The following is a 14,197-nucleotide window of genomic DNA, read 5'->3' on the forward strand; positions in this document are numbered from 1 at the left end:
GGTATCAATCAAATTGTTAAGATTGTTAGAAACTTAAGGTAAGTACAACTTTTTTCAAGAAACAAATATGGACATGTTGCAGAAAATGCATTGTAGACCTCGTAATTCGAAGTAAGCAAAAGATTGATTGCAAAAGACATGATATTTAATTGACAATTAGTCAAGCGTTGTTATAAAATTCTTCCCTCGGACCTAAAGCATTCAACAAGAGATCAATATCATTGACAAATTTTCTCATGTACTGAGTGCATAAACGAAACCTTGAAAATTTCTCAGACCAAATCCACCAAAATGATGCCATTGCTTGCATCATTAGTTAGCATCCATTTTTGAATCTGGAACTAAGCTGACCAAAATTGTAGACCAGAGGGAAGGACGATCTGTGCATCAAGCACCTCTAAATACGATATTAAGTCAAGTTGGATGTCCCATAAATCACAACACTCCCTGCAGACGCCTGATTTGCTGCACGATTACTTCCAAAGTTCTTTCTATTTGATTCCCTTGCAATTCTTGAACCAAACTACAGAAGGAGCATAAAAGGTTTAGATTATTTCACAATTGAATCTAGAGTGTTAAAGTGAAAAGGGTGGAAAATCAGCAAAACTCCAACTAAAGCTTATCATGTTAGGCTTTGACCCATGCAATTGATTTCACTACATAAAAAATCAGATGGATAGCCAGGAGGTTTTTGTGGGTTTTACAAATTACCTTTTGAAACTGAGTAAAATTTATACAACCAATCTAAAATTATCGAATGACCGACAAGTTCAAGTCACACAATCTTCAAGTATTCTTAGAATCAGGAAGGAAAAGAAAAAGGGAAACAGTAAACCCACCCACCCAACTCCTCCCCTTCACTCCACCCCAAAACACACATAATAGAAGAAAAATGAAAATTATATATCAAGTAGAATTTCAGCACAAAGTCAAAAGTTGCATAGAGGACAGACTGGATTTCAAAACATTCAAAATAAGTATTCTATCAATTCAAAAGAAAGAATTCATACCTGTATTGCTCTTTTAGGCAGAGTTGCAGCTTCATATATACCAAGCATTTGTGCAACCTTCAAATAAAAGATGAACGATTAAATAATTTAATTCATGGTCATAATTCACTACATGAAGCTATTACCTAACCTTAGTGAGTGTGCTCGACATCAATTAATTTTTTTTTTTTTTTTTTGGGTAATAAACCTCCCGCAAACCCTTTACTACTTGAGCAAGGCCTCAAGGGCCGCATCCTCAATTAATTTAACAAGAATAAAGCGTAAACTAAAGCCTAAAGAACTTTTCAGCTTAAAACAAACTTCCATACCATGCATGGCGGCTACCCATCATGCCCCATTTGGATTGGCTGTTTGGAACTCAAAAGTTCTTTTTGAGTCTAGCGAGAGCTTTTCCGTGTGTTTAGGTAATTTTATTAAAAGAGCCTCCAACTAAAAATAAGTTAGAACATAGAAATAAGGACAATCATGCTTTTCCTAGAAGCCTTTTCAACTTATGGGGTAAGTTGTTTCATGTTTAATGAAATTTTCATAATAACAAAACTGCCCCTTTGAAATCATGGCTCCAGCTTTAGTTTCAGTTTATAGCTAAAGCCAAAGGCAAAAAGCTATCTTAAACCAGGCCAACAAAAAGTAGAGAAGGGTAAAGGAGATGAGAGAAGCTAGGGAAGCCCAAGAAACTTCGTTGCATAGAGCCACCTGACTTACATTCATGATTCTCCAAGAATGCTCTCTAACATCATCTATTTCATCCAATGAGTCTTTTGAATGTTTCATTCTTTTGACTTTCTGGTCTCTTTTATCTTTGAAGTTTTATGTCACAGATACATGTATTTGGCTCCACAGTTTGATTAACTTAGTGGAATAACCATAAACAGAATGGTCCTGAAATTTCTAATTGCAGTGATTGTTCAAGTAACTGCCTGATCCAGTTGTCAAGTTAAGTATCTTAAAAATCAGTTTTCAGTGTTCTTCTGAAGTTCACCAATTCGCAGTAAAGTGGTTGCAAAACTTTCAGAACATTTATTGCCTAAGTTTCCTAAAATTCAAAACGTATAAAATATACATAGAGATGCTAAAATATGTAGCATGCATCACAATCAAGACAGTTAGCACATCGAGAAATAGTCAACAAAATTCCCACATGTCAAGCACCAGTCGGGACACTTGCAAAAAGAGAATACCTCTGCCTAATTTAAAAATGGGCAGAAAAAAAAATTATACAACAGGATTAGGATGTATTTACATCATTATGTTATAATTATAAGGCAATAATGCATGAAAAACCAAGGAAACCTTTTTCCTAGTATGAGTGTTTTTAAGGTCCAGCATCCATGTCATGATGCCACAACAATGTCCATGTCAGCACATGAATTAAACATTAAGTCAGAAAAGAAATAGTTAGCTACCTCTCTCAGAATCTTCTTGTCACCAGTTCCACTTGGTTGATCAAGGTTGGCAACCTCCCACAGGGGAATATCAAGCAGTGTCCTTATGACATCCTCATCCAAGAAAGGAAATCTAGCCTAGCAAAAATAAAAAATCAATATGGTCAACATGTGCCAGGCAATTAATGATATTTTTTAAAACTGTTAGTACTACCTCCTTGCCATTATCAGCAATGCATCTATCATCTCTCCCCAAGTTCCTTTTCCAAATTCTCTGCATGTCCAATTTCATTTCCTCATTTAGCCCAAGCCAACTGATAATACAAATCCAAAAGGCACAGATAGTGAGACAAAATGAATAAGAATACTCCATCACAATAACTGAATATCTTCAGGAATAGCACATATTCTAAAAAATATTCCATCCTAGATTCTGAGAAATCAACTAAATTTGGCACCCATTTGATACAGAAATAGCAGTACCCTATCAGAATCATTTAGAATGCATTACATGTTAATCAGTCATTTTACTCTGGAAGAGAATCCACATCTTCACCACTAGGCCCAAATGGGGCACAATGGATGTGGATTAAGGGTACATGAAGCACATGTAAATCTATGGAATCCAGCAGATTCATGCCCACTATAACTGCAAAAGTTAGCGAATGACTGCTTGGTTACAACTAATGAAGTCGCCAGCAGTCTCTTTCAGTTACCAGTATGCCAATATTAAAAGATCCAGTTTCCCAGGACAAATTGAAATATTCCATAGTTGCCGGTGTATATACTCAGGAGTAGTAATGTTAAATATTTTATTTTCTATTTGGATTATAATTGAGGACATAGGGAGCATATGCTCCTCCAACAGATAATTTAGTTGTTTAAATGTTGGAGAAATGCCTCCACTGAGAAGCTGGTGAAGATCATCATCTCATTACTATTTACATCCCTTTGAGGTGAGAAATTGAAGATAACTCCAGCATGTCCAAACAATTCTTCAAATTTAAAAATAAATAGATAAATGAGCAATCAAAGCACAAAAAGTTCATTGAGCTCTAATTATACTTGAGCTGACCTAATCAAACTATTTTGAAATACTCACCCTGCTAATATGTCTTTAAATTTCTGTTCAAAAACTACTCTCACCCTAAAATCATTAATTTGTGTCATGATCATTGATCCGATGACAAATTAAAACCTTATAACAACATTATCTAATCCAATATAAGATAAGCATACCTTCCACTTCTATATTTTGTCTTATGCCTACCATACCCAGCACATTGCTCATCAGCACCAGAACCAACTAGGAGAATCCTGGCCTTGGACTTGTACTTAACACGCTGGTAATTATCATTATCAATCTCCCCAATCTCTTCATGAACCCAACCATCACCACCAGCTGCAAGCCATAATGCTATTCCAATATTCAAGTCCTGAAACATAAACAGATTAAAGAATAATAATAAAAATAAAATAAAATTTGAAGAAGTCATCTAGACTAGTGGATATACTAGAGATGTACTTAAAATAAAAGCAGACAGGTTTTGCATATTACAGGAGGACACTGCTTTTAACAGGACAAACCAAATCAAAAGATCTTACTTTATGAGGACCAAAGGAAAGTCATTATAAGTAATAAGTTGTAAGAGATGTGGACAGCTTTCCCTTTGTGTTTGATGTGAGTTCCAGGAAGGAGAAAAGAAGAACCTTTAAAGGACAGGATGTAACTGTGCATAGCCTGAATATATTTTTTGAGCACTTTGTTCATAGGGATCATGGGTGGTAAAATAATGAGAACAGGAGACCTTCTGGATTTTAGTGATGATATGTATTTTTTACTGTAAAGCATATTGATGAAAGCAGTATGCATACACCATGATGCTGGATATTTCATCTTAGGTATTTACATAAAATTTTAAGTACTTCCATGGATGCTAATACTGCACCATATCACAGAATTCCCTTCAAAATAAGACTAAATACCATGTAAGTTTTTGCAGGATTTATGAGCGACATGACATGCTTTGTTTCCTGGGTTAACTTCGACAAATCAGCATCAACCTCCACAAGTTTCCACCTGCACTCTCAATTGCATAATTTGCACTGAACATAAGAAATACATTAAATCTAAACAAATAAAAAATGAAAGTGACACTCCAAAAAAAATGGTTAAATAATCAAAGGCTTATATCTAAAACAAGGGAAACTCATTCTATGCATGAGAAAGTTGTCTTAGGAAAACAGGCTGGAGCTTTACTCAAGTGTCACAACAACAGCGCACAAACTGAAGTAAAAATCAACCGAATTCCTGATGATATTGACAGTATGTTTTTAGCTTTATTGACCAAAAAACTACTATCGGTGATCTAAGTATATGTACACCCAAATCCAATAAAAGTTTAATACTCTCCAGGAACTCATAAAACTCATGACAAAAAGGTTTATAACAAAACTATTAACTCAGATTTGGATTTTTATCCATCACCATATAAAGGTTAAACCAGATTTAGGAACTATCCCAGACTGGACAAAGGAAATACACAAACTATCAACTAAACTTCATTTTAGTCAGATGAAACTCAGAGATGGGTGAGCTAAAGACTAGTTGCTCTCTCAAAAACCATTTAGGCAGAGCACATATTCAACACGGAAATTTGAAACCATAGGATGAACCAAGAGAATTTTGTGACCATATTAAATCTTAAAGATAAGAAAATGGGCAGACTGGCATAACCTGGAAGTCAAAAAATTGAAATTTCATATCTTCCATTTTAGGTACTCCCACCCATTGGAGCTACATTTTAGCAGAATATTGTTTATTTTATATTCTTATGGACTTTTCAATTGAACATTTTTTTTTGCTTGTTTTTCTCCTTGTCTGTATCATAATATGCTCCCAACTTTTTGCTTTTGACCTGTCATACATGTGATCATGCATGTGTCTTTGCCTATAAATTTTGGCTCAGTTTATGATTTTCCAGTTTTAACATGCTCTGTCAATTTTCAGTTGCAACAGAATTCATATGATCCCTCATTTTAGAAACTGAAATAATTCAAATAAATTTTTGATGCAAAGCTTCATGGGACCTAGATCCACCACAATTGAGCCAAAGAACAATTTACTGGGTACCTTCTTAACGGTGAGATTCTTTGTAGTTCTTTTAGTCCAGCTTTAGCAGAGATTCTATCAGGAGCAGACTGACCATCAAAGCTTACATTAAGTAGATCAATACCATCTGCCAATAGATACTTTATTAAACAACCAGCTCTACAATACTTTCACACACGATATATAAGACATAAGATCTTATGGGAGAGAACGTTCCACAAGGATGAAATCTCCTTCAAGAAACAAGAAGCCAAGCAGCAAGTAGAAAAACCAAAAGTCCAACATAACCACTCTATGCACCAATAAATGAAGAGGGAGTATCTCTAAAATTGCTGATAAAACCTTATCAAGAGGATAAATCCTCCTCATCTAATGAATGAGATGCCAAGGAAGTCTGCCTCCTGAAGAGGCCAAAAAACAACCTTCCGAAATAAGGTTAGTTACAGCCAAAACCAACTGTCATGTTCAAACTTTCCTGCAGGGATAAAAGCACAGCATCCGTAATCCCAGTCTGGAGTATCTAAGAAGCCCCCAAAGCACTTGACTTAGGGAACCTTAAAGCACAACCATCAAAATTCAGCTTGTGGCTAACAAATAATCAGGATAAAAAAAGTCAAATGACATAATTTTCCCTCTAGATACTCAAGCAAGCATTTAAATAATCCAAAGATATAGCTCAACAGGATCCAGAGAAATTCCATGGACATGGACACCAAAAGGAATGTGAGTGGACATGTTACATCCAAAAATGTTCCACGAATAATCCTCTTCTCAAATCCTTGCATTTTACTCCAACCATAACACCCAAATCATAAGAAAGACCATGCACCTCAATAAAACTCTTTTTTTTTTTTTTGTGATATGTAAATAAGATTCGATAAAACTCTTCTTTTTGGAGTGGCTAGCGGCTACTTAAAGGCCGTTTGAGGCTACTTGTTTCTTTTGTTTTTTGGGGTGTGGCTGCGTTTGTATACTCCCTGTATGTTTTATGGCGGTTTGCCCTTTAATACAATTTATGCTTACTTATCAAAAAAAAAAAAAAAAGATATAATAAGAAAGCGCTTTCTTGTATTTTGAAGGGGCTTTTCAAGGATGATTTCTAGAGAACTTCTTAGCTAGTATTGTTGTGTCTCATCTTTTATTTGTTGATGATACCTTAGCGTTTTGTGACACAAGAAAGGAGCATTTGAAGGTTCTGAATTGGACTTTCATGTGGTTTGAAGCAGTTTCTAGGTTAAAGATCAATCTTCATAAAAGCGAGTTGATTCCTATAGGGGAGGTTCCCAATTTTGAGGAATTGATTAGGGTGTTGGGTTGTAAAGTGGGTTCTATCCCCTCTTGTTATTTGGGCTTCCCTTTAAGAGCCACTTTCAAGTCCCCTTGTGTTTGGGAGGTAGTGGAAGAGAGATTTCAGAAGTGACTCGCTTTATGAGACAATATTTATCAAAAGAAGGGAGATTGACTTTGGTAAAAAGCACTCTTTCTAACCTCCCAATCTACTTTATGACCTTGTTTGTCATTCCCTGCAAGGTGTGCTTGAGGTTAGAGAAGATCCAAAGAGACTTTCTTTGAAGGGGAGGCGAGCTCTAGAATAGGCCTCATATGATGAATTGGTCTATTGTTTGCATAGAGAAAAATGACGAAGGCTTGGACATCAGAAATCGTTCCTTACTAAATAAGACTCTTCTCGGAAAATGATATTGGAGGTTTGCTTCTGAGAACGATCCTTTTTGGAAACAGGTGATTGTAGGGAAACATGGAGAGGAAGATGGAGGTTGGTGTTTTGGTGCTTCAAGGGAAGGTCATGGGGTGGGTCTTTAGAAGGCCAACAAAAATGGGTGGATGGAGTTTAGCAAAAGGGTGGCTTTTAAGGTGGGAAATGGTAGAAGAGTGTAGTTCTGGAAGGATAGGTGGTCTTGAGAAAATTCCTTGAAAGAGGATTTTCCAAGCTTGTACTCATTAGCCTCCACTAGAGAAGCTTGGATTACCCAGTTGTGGGATGGGAAAAGGGGAAGTGGGTCATTAGAATCTTGTTTTCACAAGACACAACAATGATTAGGAAATGAGAGAGGTAGAAGCTCTATTTAGAATATTAAACAGACAAATGCTTAGAAGGGATAATGAGGATGTCATGAATTAGTGGATATCAAAGAAAGGCCTCTTCACTGTCAAGTCCTTTTACCCCTCCCTAACTCCTTGCATTGCTAAAGAGTTCCCTTCAAGCATTGTTTGGAATCCTTGGGTACCGAAGAAGGTTAGCTTTTTGCTTGGGAAGCTTTTTGGGAGGGAATTCTAACTACGGATCAACTAAAAAGGAGGGGTTAGTCTTTACCAAGTAGCTGCTTTCTATGTAAAGCTGAAGAGGAATCAGCAAACCATTTACTTCTTCACTGTCCCAAGGCAACCATGATTTGACAACCCATCTTTGCTCTTTTTGGTGTTCAGTGGGTCATGTCCTTTTCTATCAAGATCTCCTTACTTAGTTGACACAACTCTTTTGTTAGGAAGAAAAGGAAAAAAGCATGGAATGCAACCCCATTGTGTTTATTTTGTACCTTATAAAAGGAAAGAAATGGAAGAGCCTTTGAAGACATCGAACTAACGGATCAAGCTATTTTCCAATCCTTACTGTATAAGTTTTTGGATTGGATCTGGGTTAATGTAGACTCTAGCTCGTGGTCTTTACTTGATTTCATTGATTGGTTGTGGTGTAAGAAAAGTGGTGGTTTTTGGTGGTTTCCTTCTCTTTTTTGGCCTTTTAGCCTTGTAGCCTTGCGTACATCATGTGTAATTTCAGGTGTACTTTTGGCTTTCTTAATACAATTGCTTTTACTTATATATATAAAAAAAAAGATACAATAAAAAAAGACACATTAACCTCCATAGAAATCTAACCCCCTTCCTCCTACTAAAACCCTTTGATAGATAATCAACATACTAGTAATATCCTCAAAGGCCTCTACCACAACTCATAAGCAAGGGGTCAATGAAAAAAAGTCCATGATGTCCATAAATGCATAGACATCTATGAGGTCTAAAGGCTTTGTAAGGCTTTCAAATTTAAAGGATGTCATAGGTATTGGTCTTCTTCTTTGCTAGTGGCCAAAGAAGGCCTCCATTTTCCAAATAATTTTTCTCGAGGGTATTGGTCATGTCAACACTCATGATGAGGAATTAAAAGGAATATTTACAAGAGTGGAAAACAAAAACCTTCTATTCTCATCAAGATTTAGATAGATAGAGTTCAAATTCTCAAGTCCTATAGCAGGAATAGCACAAGGGACCTCCAAGTGCTGAACCTGAAATTACTGAGACCTAAGAGACCTACTTATTTATAAGGAGAACAAAGTACATGATCTAAGGGGCAGTATAATCTTATCTGCTGGACCATGATTGCCACCCGCTACAAGTTGCTATAGAAGCATGTGAGCTTAATGAGATGTTATAAAAAACCAAAGAACAAAAATTTTAAATGAAAAAACAACATACGCTAGCTTATGCAACAAACTTACAGCTGGGTTGTAGGCACTCATCCAATAATGCTGCAAGTATCATTGAATCTAATCCACCAGAAAAAAGAATGGCCACAGGAACTAGTTCTTCTTGTTGAAGGTCACATGTAACTGCCTAAATATAAAATCCAAATAATTTTATCAATACAACTCCTTATCACTAAAAGGAAAAGAAAATTTCTAACTTCTAAAATTAATCTTATTCAAGCATAAACATAAGGAAATTGTTCTAACTAAAAATGCACATGTGTATGTCCCATTAAACATGAACCAGTCCATTGTGTCTTATAGATGATCTGAAATGAATGTATTCTGTTCTTTCCATAAGGGGGACTATGTTAATAAAAAAGATGGGCAAAATGTGATGTATACAGTTCACAAGTACAAATACTATACACAAATCAAGAGATTTGACCTGATATTCTCCTAGCTCCAAGAACTCGACAAAAAATCCAGACACTAATACCGGAAAACAGATATACAAAAGTATGGATTGAATAACCCTGTGCTTTATTATATCCAGATGCAATCCATTATTTTAAAACATACTCCCATCCACAAAATTATAACACATCACTACACCACATCTTGGAATGGCAGAAGACACACGTATAAGGCCCAAATCCTAGGTCCATATTTCCTAAGACAACGAAAGAAAATGAAGGATGTCTCCTTAAATCACTTCACATCTATACTGTGATCAAACTAAAAATTATCCATGCTACTGAATATGCACATTTTTAAATTGTTTATCAACATACAGCCACCACAACAATTTCAATTCAAAATAACCAAACTTCAGACCGGAAAAATTGCACTTTGTGTAGTGCGTCTCATCATAGATTCTCTCAAAGCAATAAGCACCGTCTGTGCTGGCACCGGAACTGATGTTTGCATCGCCCCTACATCATTCAAGAGAAAAACCACTATCAGGGACCTTATTTGATGCACAAGGCATCCAAATCTACAACTAAAACTAGCAATGCATCTTCTTAAGATAAATTGAAATTTGACCAGATTATTAAGCAAAGAAACAGAAACACTGCACATGTCTTTATCTGCACCATGGTCAGATAATTACCTAATCCCGAAGGCTTTCTTTCCAAACAAATTGAATGCACATCAGGCTGTTTGCTGGGAATCATAAAATGTAACTCCGCTGGTTTGGGTTCAACATATGTTCTCTCCCACTTAACTAGTTCCTTTAGAATGGGATTTGTCCATTCATGTTTTTTTACTTCACCGAGCAGACATTTATCTGCTTTTGACGAACCAATGGATACACTGTACACCCCACATGAAAGCTCGTCCCAGAAATTGATGCTTGTAATTCCGTTTTCAACTTCAAAATCTGCAGCCAATTAACATCACTTGATAAAAACAGGCCAGAGTTCTATACAATCAGCAGGTACAAATTCAAAAACTGATAGAAAAAGTGGAATAAAGAAGCACCAATATTTGGAAGGGCCAAACTGGACAACTAGAGATGTTTAGCCTACAATAGCAGAAGTACAAAACTGGCTCAAATTTAAACAAGTATGCAAAAGCACAAAAAATGCTAGAAGATTAAGAAGAACAATATACATCAGTAAGTGATGAAAACATTCTTCAGAGGACATTGTTACTTGTCAGCCAATATAGCCAGAGTTGACAGCAATATGAGACCATTTTTATATCAGGAGGGAGATGAGTTCTAGAATTTTGCGCCTTGCAGTTGAAAAAAAAAAATCATTAAAAGAAGGAAAACCCTCGTGGAAGGATGACTGGTACTGGGCTTGTTGCTGTTCCAGCCAGAAGACAATTTAGTGGACCGCTTAAAAAATATCCAAAATGAGTATGAAGAATTTCACCAGCCAAAGGAAAAGAAAGTTAACCCAGTGCCAAACAGCATTGCAAAATCTCCCCCAACAATTATGATTAGTAACAGGTCCCATGAAAAGTGAAAACACTTGCAAGGAAAATTTTATGACAAAAGCGGAACACATGTTAGCGGAGTACGCTTTTTTCACTAAAAATCAACAATGAATTGGCTAGGGAGCAAATGTCATTAAGGCTAATTCACTAAAGTCAATAACTGATGATGATATGGGAAAACATTAGTGGCAAGAAGAATAAGTTTGAATCCAACTACATGTTCATTTTCTATAGAAAAATCCATTTCAAATTCGCTCTTCATCAATGATATTTTAATAATGTTTTCAACAAAAGGACAAAATAAGAAAAGCTCTTGTCAGCACTATATACCAGAACTCTGCTCAACAGAAGAAATTGGTGATACAGATGATAGCAAAAACCGGCAATCCTCCAAATTCGGCCAGTGCACAAGGAGGCTCCGCCTTCCGAATGCATCTCTACCAAACCACATGGTTCTTGAACTATCCTATAAGTGATAAATACAGTAAAACCTCAGGAAAATGATGCAAAAAAATGTCCATGCTGTATCATTTGAAATCATTACAACTAGAAACTTACCACTTGAAGTTACCTGCCAATAGATTATAGCCCATGGCCCCTTAATGGTTGAAAGAAGTTCAGGAATGGAACTTTTTCCTAATCCACTGTAATTGCACGCTGTAGTGTGTCCATGAGAACCACAAGTGCAGCACTTTCCTAGAGATTGCAAAAGAATTTCAGCATCATTGCTGTCACTGCCAACATGAATTCCTCCAAATATTTCACCTTCAAAATACAAAAACAAATGAGACATCAAATTGGTTGTATTCAGTGAAAGAGACTAAATAATGAAATGTATAGTACCAGGAGAAAGAATAAAATTAGAAAAACTGCAGGGATGATCGCAATCAGAATGACTGGCTTATTCTCATGTCACCATGCAATTAACAAAACACAAAAGCATCATGTAATTGAGTCATAAGTCTTATGCATTGTCCTGGTCTTCTAGATGTGTAGCATGGATTCTTATAATGACACAAAACCCCACAATAGACAAACACGGAAGAGGTGCCGGGATCCTGAGCATATGTGTGTGTGTGTGAGAGAGAGAGAGAGAGATGTGTAATGATAATGGATGAATGAACAGCTGAAAACTAAAGGTTATGCTTGGTTCCCAAAAAGTACTCAGAAAAAAAAATGTGAGAAAATTATTTTCTCATGATATGATATGTTGCATTATAGAAAATATGAAAGATAATCAAATATAATTAAAATTAGTTAGAAACTTATGTATTTTCAAACTATTAAATCTTTATATAGAAGGGTGAGAATAAGTGATATAAGTTTGATGTAGCGTATAAAAATAATTTATTGATTTTAAATCAATTTTTAATTATTATCTGGAACCAAAAAAAACCAAAATGATCATGTTATGCTTATCTGTTTTGCTATGAATTTGTGCTCACCCTCCCGATAGACAGCCTATTCTTTTGTGAATATATCAACAAAAGAACCAAACCAACAAAAACAAAAGCCATGGAAATACAGCCCACGCAATCATCAAATCGTTTCCTACCATTATAAACAAGAATATTGCCAGATTCATCTACCAAGGGCTGGGTAATAGGATTCACCCCCCTGAGCTGCAAAGTGGCGCCAATGAAGTGCAATTCTCCTTTCGCAAAGAACGTGCGATCGCATTTATCGCCACAATATCGCAATTCCACACACTCTTCCCCCGAAACAGTGGGATGAAGAAAAATCTTCTTGCATCCCAGACTATCCGGACCCCTCCTCCCAAGAGCCGCCTTAAGATCATCCACTGAAAACGCCGACTAGAGGTGCATCAAAACAGTCAGTAGAATTGAATTCAAGTTCCTAAACAAACTAAGTCGTCTCTTTTGCTACTTTTCAACTGAATAACAAAAATGATTGATGAAGAAAGCAAGGATTGAGAAGTAAAATGCGGAGTTTGAGACTTACCGTAACCGGAAACTAACTAAATCATCTTTTTTGCTACTTTTCAACTGAATAACAAAAATGAAGGACATAGAAAGCAAGGATTAAGAAGTAAAACGCGGAGTTTGAGACTTACCGAGACCGGAGAGGTGGAATGGGAAATTGGAGATGATGAACCGATGCGAACGCCGGAGATGATCACACCGATTCCGCACATCTCTCCCCTTGTGCGTTAGGGGTTTCTTAGGGTTTTGACATTGGAATTAGGCTCTGGTTCGGTTCTTGGCCTGGGGCCCGCCTTTTTCATGAAAAAAATTGAAAGTGCGAAAATGAAACCGTCCCTCTAAAACAGATAAAACAATTTAATAGTTGGATTATTTTTTTATTTAAATAAAAATGAATTGTAATATAAACTTAGTCCACCGACAACCGATCCTATAAAACACACCAACTTTACAATGATCAATTTTTTTTGAAGTGTTCATTTTCATTTTTTTTTCAACTTTACGATTTTATATTTAAAATTTCTTATTTTTAATATGCTTAATGTAAAAAAATTATTTCTAAATCTTATTTTATTATTATCAAAATCAATATTAATCGTATTTTAATATCATAATTTCTATGAAACTAATATGGATATATTATTTTTTTATTTTTTTAAGTTTTATTTTATTGGGGTTTAATGACAATATTTTTATCAGTTAAATTATTTAAACTAATATTGTATTATATTTTTCTTCATTTAGCTTTTTTTTTTTAATAGTGTATAAAAAGGATACAAGTAATAACGTAATAGGTTTGTATTTGTTTCAACATTCTTATTTATTGCCTTACCATTTATTATTTTACTTCTTTTATTTTACAACACTTTTATATATTTAGGAAGAGAAAATTATTTTTAAAAATAATTTCTAAACATGTTCTCATTTTTTCAAGTGAAATAAAAAAAAATTAATTAGGAAATTTTATTTGTCATGTAGAGAAGTACAAGATACATTTATTGAGATTAAATTTTAAAAATTATTTTTTATGTTTGAATTTCAAATAAAACCTTTGTGCTTTTAGATTTTGTTTTCAAAAGAAATAAATAAAAATAGAAAGGATTGATTAGGAATTTTTATTTATTATGTAGATAAGCACAGATCAAATTTTAAAACTATCTTTATCTTTAAATTCCTAATTAAATTTTGATTTTGAAAATATTTTTTAAAACTATAATTCATAATCAAAGAGGGCATAAAAACATGGCAGCATACAGTTGGTCAAAAGTCACGTGGCAATTCCCCATTGGACCTAAGTTTTCCGCCACCGATTATATGACAG

The 14,197-nt window shown here is 35.2% G+C and overlaps 1 protein-coding gene across 3 annotated transcripts; it reads right to left on the reverse strand.

Annotated features, from left to right (window-relative positions):
- Positions 1 to 123: 123 nt before the first annotated feature.
- On the reverse strand, positions 124 to 13,157 carry LOC117913702 (asparagine synthetase domain-containing protein 1). 3 transcript variants are annotated; one of them, XM_034828762.1, is made up of 14 exons: positions 13,008 to 13,155; positions 12,489 to 12,747; positions 11,505 to 11,698; positions 11,264 to 11,399; positions 10,101 to 10,370; positions 9,824 to 9,921; positions 9,020 to 9,134; positions 5,529 to 5,634; positions 4,382 to 4,475; positions 3,635 to 3,831; positions 2,610 to 2,709; positions 2,417 to 2,533; positions 1,011 to 1,067; positions 124 to 523 (listed from the first exon to the last, which is right to left on the reverse strand). In XM_034828762.1, the coding sequence occupies exons 1-14, from the start codon at positions 13,086 to 13,088 to the stop codon at positions 410 to 412; spliced, it is 1,938 nt and encodes a 645-aa protein (XP_034684653.1). In that variant the 5' UTR covers positions 13,089 to 13,155; the 3' UTR covers positions 124 to 409. The 3 variants fall into 3 exon arrangements, with proteins under 3 accessions (XP_034684653.1, XP_034684661.1, XP_034684662.1); XM_034828770.1 differs by lacking the exon at positions 11,264 to 11,399 and having other exon boundaries at positions 11,492 to 11,698; positions 13,008 to 13,154; XM_034828771.1 differs by lacking the exons at positions 124 to 523; positions 1,011 to 1,067 and having other exon boundaries at positions 2,425 to 2,528; positions 13,008 to 13,157.
- Between the last annotated feature and the right edge of the window lie 1,040 nt (positions 13,158 to 14,197).

This window comes from Vitis riparia, chromosome 1, assembly GCF_004353265.1.
Source record: "Vitis riparia cultivar Riparia Gloire de Montpellier isolate 1030 chromosome 1, EGFV_Vit.rip_1.0, whole genome shotgun sequence".
NCBI classification, from domain to species: domain Eukaryota; kingdom Viridiplantae; phylum Streptophyta; class Magnoliopsida; order Vitales; family Vitaceae; genus Vitis; species Vitis riparia.